This window comes from Hyposmocoma kahamanoa, unplaced genomic scaffold (genome assembly GCF_003589595.1).
Source record: "Hyposmocoma kahamanoa isolate Upper Pololo Valley unplaced genomic scaffold, ASM358959v1 94, whole genome shotgun sequence".
NCBI lineage: Eukaryota > Metazoa > Arthropoda > Insecta > Lepidoptera > Cosmopterigidae > Hyposmocoma > Hyposmocoma kahamanoa.
The window spans coordinates 7,988,338-7,995,830 of NW_020654878.1; the positions used below are offsets into that span (position 1 = coordinate 7,988,338).

Sequence of the window (7,493 nt, forward strand, 5' to 3'; positions counted from 1 at the left end):
AAATATACTATACTGTATATGCACGAATCTCAATACGTTACCAATAGAATTTTACATACAAAACTAAGTTCAAGTTCTTATTTTGCAACTATGTGAACAATAGAACCAATTACCCTTATATATACAGAAAATATTGCTAAGGCAGCAGTGAGCGTCAGGGGTTAGATCAATTACAAAAAATCGAAAACCAAAAATGACTGTGTCACCAGAGAAATTTTTATCATCTGAAACCGAATGGGATTCGAATAATATTACCAAAAGAGAACATCACGTGACCAATAACCTTGATACAATCATAAACGCAAAATGTATTGGAACAGATTATTCGTACAAACATGAAATAGTATGGATAAACGCCATTGGATTCTTAATTTTACATATACTCGGCTTATGGGGCCTGGCCATTGCTCTTACTGGAGGAATAACGTTCAAAACATTTATATGGTGTAAGTAAAACCTAAATTTCTTTGATGATTTCTGTAATTTTACAATAAACTTTCTAACGAACATGTATTACTTCTATTTTCCAGTCGTAATCGTACTATTGTTAGCTACAGAGGGCGTTACAATAGGTGCTCATCGATTATATACGCATAAAACTTTTAAAGCAAAGCCGGCTTTAAGAGCTATTCTATTAATTATGCAAACCATGGCAGGACAGGTAACTACTACAAATTACCACAACACTTTACTATAAGTATTTGTAATGCACCTTTCTTTCTATAAAACAAGGCAGTATTAGCATAGTAGGGAGAACTCTTGGGCACCGCTGAGTCTTCATATGTACCTTCACTGGAACACATAACTATGTATTAGTTCATAGAAATATGTATATCTCTTTCTACTTCTAGTTTTCGTAATGCATTTTCTTTCTCAGAACTCAATGTTCATCTGGTGTCGTGATCACCGCCTCCACCACCGCTACTCCGACACCGACGGTGATCCTCACAACTCTAAGCGTGGATTTTTCTTCTGCCATATCGGCTGGCTCATGTCGAAAAAACATCCCTACGTCATTGAGCTTGGGAGAAGAATCGATATGACTGACTTACAAGCTGACTGGATGGTTATGTTTCAGAAAAAGTAATTTCATTAGAATTTATTGTAAAGATTATATTGTATTACTTTTATTGATGTAGTCGATAAACAATTCCTTTGTTATATTTCAGATACTATTACTATTTGTACTTAATTTTCGCTATCCTAATACCTGCGTGGGTGCCCGTTTATTTCTTTGGTGAATCTTGGCTAAACTCTATCCTCTTCGTCTACGTTTTCCGCTACATCTTCGAGCTCAATGGTACATGGCTCGTCAACAGCGCTGCGCATCTCTGGGGCACAAGACCTTACGATAAGTTAGTACAAAATTACCTTGGTGATTATCATAGCTCCTACCACTTAATGTGTTAGTTTGGGAAGGGAGAGTTTGAAGGTTAGATAGATAGATAAAAACTTTATTCACTTCCATGACAACTTATTTACTAGGATCAACTAAAACTAACACTATATTTACTGTATTAAACCACTTAAAAATAATAGCAGAAGGAACGTACAATTTTACATAGAATTAAAGTAAAATAAACATTTTGGAAAATCATGGCACTGAAAAGGCACTGGCTCAGTATAAATGCCGCAGTTGACCACGACGCTGGTATTCGATTAGGACCCTTTGAAAAAGACGCTTCTCACCATTTCAGACAACCATTTGGCGTATTGTTTAATTTAAATAGAGATTACCTACATTTATATTTTTATGACGTGTGTGGGAGTGTGCGTGTGTGTTTGTGTGTGTCGGTGTGTGCGTACGTGTGCCTGTCCGTGTATATGGGTATGTGCGTGTATACGCGCACGTGAGCGTGCTTGCATTTGTGTGCGCATACGTTTATATCAACATTTAATTTTGATGTTACAAGATAGATACTAACAAGATAGCAACCAAATTTTAAAAGCGGTAATGTTATAGTTAGATAAAGATAACTAAGTCTGGCGAATTGCATTATTGATTTTATGTGACAAAGCCTGTTACTGATTTATATTTGTGTCTAACTGACGAAGCTTACGTTGCGGATTGACATTTGTATTTATAATTGTATTTATAATATTATTATTTGTATCTAAAAAAAATTAAATTTTATTAAATCAAAAAAATAAGAAATGAAATTTATGTATTTATATTGAGATTATGTACATACAATAACTAGCGTTTGTATGCGTCTAATCTAAAAAAATACTTATTAACCTGACTAATTAATTTTATAATAAATATGTTTGTTTCTAATTGTGTTAGTGGTCAGTTTTATTCATATTATAGAGTAAATTAAAAAACCGCTAATATATTTCCAGGAATCTTCAACCAGTGGAATCCTGGTTCGTGTCATTCATCAGCCTGGGCGAGGGCTGGCACAATTACCACCATGCATTCCCCTGGGACTACAAATGCGCTGAACTCTCGGAACTATTCAATTACTCTGCAAAAATTATAAAATTCTTCGAAACTATTGGATGGGCATCCGATTTGAAAGTCGCTTCTCCGGAACTGGTAAGACATTATTTTGACGGTTTAAACCACCCGGAGGTAATTTTCTTATCTTTTAGTGTCTTCTAAATAATCTCGGTTTGTTAACACTTTGCTATTAATTGTCCGGGATATACATTTAGGTTGAAACAAGATTTCATATGTTATCGGCAATGTATAATCCGGTACTCTATACAATACCTCGGTATTCTATGTATTATATAAAATTATATTATAGTAGCAACGAAAATATTGATACACTAAATAACATCATCATCATCATATCAACCGTAAGACTTCCACTGCTGAACATAGGAATCTCCCAAAGATTTCCTGACTAGCGGTTGGACGCGACGTGCATCCATCGGTTATCCGCCGCCCACTATACATGCAAACTACATAAATCAAACTTAACATGTTGAATGCATTTAGCAAAACTATTATACTTATGAATTATGTAATTGTCTGATATCTGAAAGTAAATCCAATCATTATTTGACTACAGAAATTTAAACTCATCTTTATTGGAACCAACCACCTAGAAAACCCTTTCTTTGTTTAAAGTGCTGAATTGATTTACTTAATTTACTTAATATTTAATTTTTCGTTTTGTGTTTTCGATCCAGCTCGGAAACACTTACAAATTCGGTTCTGACACTCGCTAGCCGCGGCCGAGACACGCTCGTTTCGCTCATTGGGCTCGTGCAACTTTTTCATATACCTGCTAAAGCATTTTATACAGTACCTAGCTTTATATACAATGTCTAAATAATTTGTATAACAGTTACAAAGTAACAATAGAGATGTATTGTATAGAATGACTAAGTATTCGACATAATGACTGAATTATACATATTACCGTTAACATATACATTTGTCAAAACGGAATAAAACAACCGATTATATTATAGAAAATGAAATCGTTAATGTTTTCTACTCATAGGTTAACAGCAGAATCTCACGAGCTGGAGATGGTACTCACTACAAATTTGGTAACGATGAAGCAAAGGCGGCTGTACAAGTGATAGGACCCCTTCACCCTTTGAATCCCTTCTACAATGTTACTTATGAACCTCCTTCTGGTGTATTGAAACAAGAAGGTCTCCCACTTTACCACGAAAAAGACGTTTTCAATTTAGAGAATAACAGCTTGAAAAGCAGGAGTACTGTGATCGGCTAAATGCGAAATTAAATTGACGTAACTGCTGGCTCGACGAACTGCACAACGTGGCTCAACGGGGGCACATTGTAAAGACTCGTAACATGTATAAGTATTCAAAACATTATATGATAATAGAACACCTAGTTCTGTACACTAATTTATAGTTACTAAATAATATATTGTAACGTAGATGGTAAAATCTTTCAATCTACGTTTAAAATCGTATTACTAAAGTAAAACCCGGGCTTGCCGAAAATCATCGCCACGAAACTGTTTAAAAATAACCGTTTGTGGCTAAAGCTGATCAAGTCCCGATTGCACCAGTCGCGACACGCTTGACGGTGAATTAAGTACTGCATTATTAATTGTTTTAATCCAGTAATCAGTATCAATTCTTTTAATTTAATTTTTTTTATTGTTATTATTATATCATTATTTATTTAGATTCCTGCCTCTCCAAGGGCCTATAAGATTAATTTTGAATTGTTGTTATTGTTGTTATTATAATTATTGTTCCACTGTTGTTTTGTCTTTTGATTACCTGCGAGACAGGCCTAGCCTAGTGCAGGAATCATTACGCAATTCTCTCTGCTTGCGATTTACGCTACAATTAAGTTGTGTTCCTTGATTAAGTCAATTCATTTTAAATGTAATGTACCCGCACTATTTAATTGTGAAATAAATTATTTGTATTTATTTGTATTTTTTTTTTTTTTTTGTCTATATGCGTGTCTGTGCTTGTGTAATAAACAGTTTTCTTTCTTCTTTCTAAAGTAGGCTATTCACTGTTGTATACTATATTATAAGTTTTATAATTTATTTTAAAAGATATAAATACAAGTATATTATTTACTCCGTGATATTACTTCAAAACGACTAAGAACTGATCTAAGATTTTTTAATAAAAAACAAAATGAAAAGATTATTCCTTGTATTTCATTTATACCTAATTTTATGTAAATTTACGCTGTACGTGATCCAATAATAGGTCTTGACACATTTATTTACACTTATTTTATTTTATTGAAGAAGTAGAATATTTGAATAAATCTTTTTATTATTCCATTGACCTTACATGAACAAATGGTAATGTATTAGGTATAGTCAATAATCATGAATTTTCATTTGAATATACATGTAAATCGATATTTCGGGATCTTGATTATTTCGTTACCTAAATAAAGCCTGGTGGCGCTAAGTGAGTAAGCGACTTTGTTAACGACTACAAATATTTTGCAGCATAACTTCTTGTTACTTATAAAGTAATAATACTACATTAAACTCAAATACTAATTTTTAACCGTAGCTCCAACTGCAAGATCAATAACCTAAAAATATATGATAAGTACTTAGGGGTTTGCACATCGCTGCTTACTTCAGGGTGTCACGTTACTTCCGACACAAAAAGGGTCCGGGATATTTAAATCAACATTTAATTCTTTCGAAGTCCAGATCAGGGAGTTTTACTACCACTTGAGTGCTTTCGTGATGCGGATTCGTGACACGTTAAATAAAACGAGTTTGTACAAGCACAGAACTAAAAAGGAACCAAAATGTTTCTCACTTTAGTTTCGATCGAGACATGAGTTTCATGAAATTAGGGCAATTGGACAATTTTCAGGTGATAATTTTTATAATTTAAGTACTGAAGTAAATTACCGTTGTACCGAATTCGATTCCCTAGTTTTATTTTTCCTATGAGAGTAGAAAATCAAACCAAAGAAATCCGAAAATTGAAATAATTATAAAAAAATAATAATTTACAATTTCATTAAAAAAAAACTGTACATAAATTCACTACGGGTCGTGGTAACGACGTGCCCTAAGACTTTAGGTTTTCCGCTTCCGAGGATGGTACTCCCCTGTATGTTTGCCGGCGCAAAAGAAGGGCCACAGGACGAGCAGCAATTGGTAGTCGTTCAGCGGAAATGCTTCGTCCTAGCGCGGACGTAGTCAAGCTCCAGGTGTATGAACCCGAAGGAAGCTCAGCAAAGGTAGCTTTCCAATCCGAAGGTAGTTTTCCAGCCCGAAGGTAGTTTAATCCGAAGGTAACTCCCTAAAGCGGGAACTTTCACTTTCACAACTATTTAAGTACGTTTAATGCATATATTTAGTATATAGGTTTATTGTGATTGGGAACCAATAATCTTTGATTTACAATAAAATTTTGCACTTTTCAAAAAACGCGGCCAAGCCGAGCGTAAACGAGCTCTGAAGACATTCTGACGCTGTCTCTCATAGCTCGGCGGCCGGCAGCCGCCGCCGTCGCCGGTTTCAGTTCAGCGCCCTCCCCTCTCTGCGTCTCCGACATCATTCGAAAATGCAACGTAAGCTACCATAGATTTAACTAATTTTGTCTACGGTAAATCATGGTTTTAATGTTTTATGAATTTTGAAGTTGAATGTTGAAAATTGAATGTTGAAGTTTAATTTAGTATAGTACAGTCGTATCTTTGGGTAAGTACAATTGCACGTTCCAAATTGCAGTGGCGTGCACAAATAGGTAAGGAAGTTATCAAAACGGTATGTACCTATAGCTTTAGAGTAGAGTGGTCAAGAATTTCGTTTTAAGAACTTTCAAAAACGAATCTTTTACAGATCTCTATATTAACCTACTTCAGCTGTTATTATTATTTTTTAATGACATTCGACATTTTGCTTCAGAAAATAGTAGTTTATGTGACTGTTATGTAATGAAAGGCATTAAAAAACGTCTACGAGTGTATTAATGCCTAATTATGTACACTGATTTATATAAACTGTTTATCTACACACATATTATAAGCTCTCTGTAATGTGTTCAGGAACCGCATGTTACGACTGACGAAATTGCGGCAAATAAAAACTTTTCTCACGCATGTCACACAACCGTAGTTTTTATTTTTAATTCATAGACAAACTAGAATCGGCCCCTATTATCATATCGTTCGATATCAAATAACGTGTAAAATCGTCAAATATGTAGTTTGCTATTGACATTTCATTTGGAATAAAATTTCATCTCGACTGATATTAGAATTGAGGTCCAATCAAATTGTTTTGTTTTTCAAATATTTTCGAAATTTTAATGTATTAATAACATTGACTTACAATATTAATAACATCGAATTCGATGTTATTTTGAAGCAATAATAACATTTTGACGGATAAGAAATTTGTTCTAACAAAACAGTTTACCTTTAAGCTGGTTGTAATTTGCGGTTTTTGAAAACATTATAGAGAGTTTATGATATATGTGTAGATAAATAATATAACGAATGTAATCAAATCAAAAAAGATCTTCGCAGGGACAATACGCAGATTGTTTTATTTTGTTTGAAAACAGAATAGCAACCTCTACTATGTCCTGCAGACTTTTGTGATAACAACTGCTCTTTTTAATGTTAGTTTGTAACGAAAATGCCCTGCACTATATGTACAGGGTATATCTGTACTAAGAGCACCAGGGTCACAGAATTCCCTTTAGGGCACTTGCCAGAACACTTCAAGTAGAACCAGTTTAGAAAAGTTCACTTCCCAAACTGGTCCTACCGTGTATCAAACCCGGGACCTCCTCGTCCAGTGTCCACAGCGCAAACCGTAGGGCCACCACAGTCGTCAAAACTAAATAATAATGCTAATAATAACCATTTACTGTCATGTTTACATTGCGAATGTGATTCTTCTGGAATAGTATAGTATCGTAATTTCGTTCGAAATGATAATAAGAGAAGTGCAAACAGGGTCATGGGTAAATCATCATTCAATGACAAAATACATATCATGCAGTCAGTTCTTTCATCAAACAAGTCATGTCTAAAAAAGCGTTTTCTTCTA

At 34.3% G+C, this 7,493-nt stretch overlaps 1 protein-coding gene across 1 annotated transcript; it reads left to right on the forward strand.

Moving 5' to 3' along the window:
- Positions 1-310: 310 nt before the first annotated feature.
- Positions 311-4,334, forward strand: LOC113237986 ((11Z)-hexadec-11-enoyl-CoA conjugase-like; the record flags this gene model as incomplete). The annotated part of the gene is made up of 6 exons (XM_026474703.1): positions 311-446; positions 531-661; positions 878-1,083; positions 1,170-1,355; positions 2,344-2,539; positions 3,459-4,334. Coding segments are annotated over 6 exons (1,092 nt in total), but the record flags the coding sequence as incomplete, so codon positions are not given.
- Positions 4,335-7,493: the final 3,159 nt, after the last annotated feature.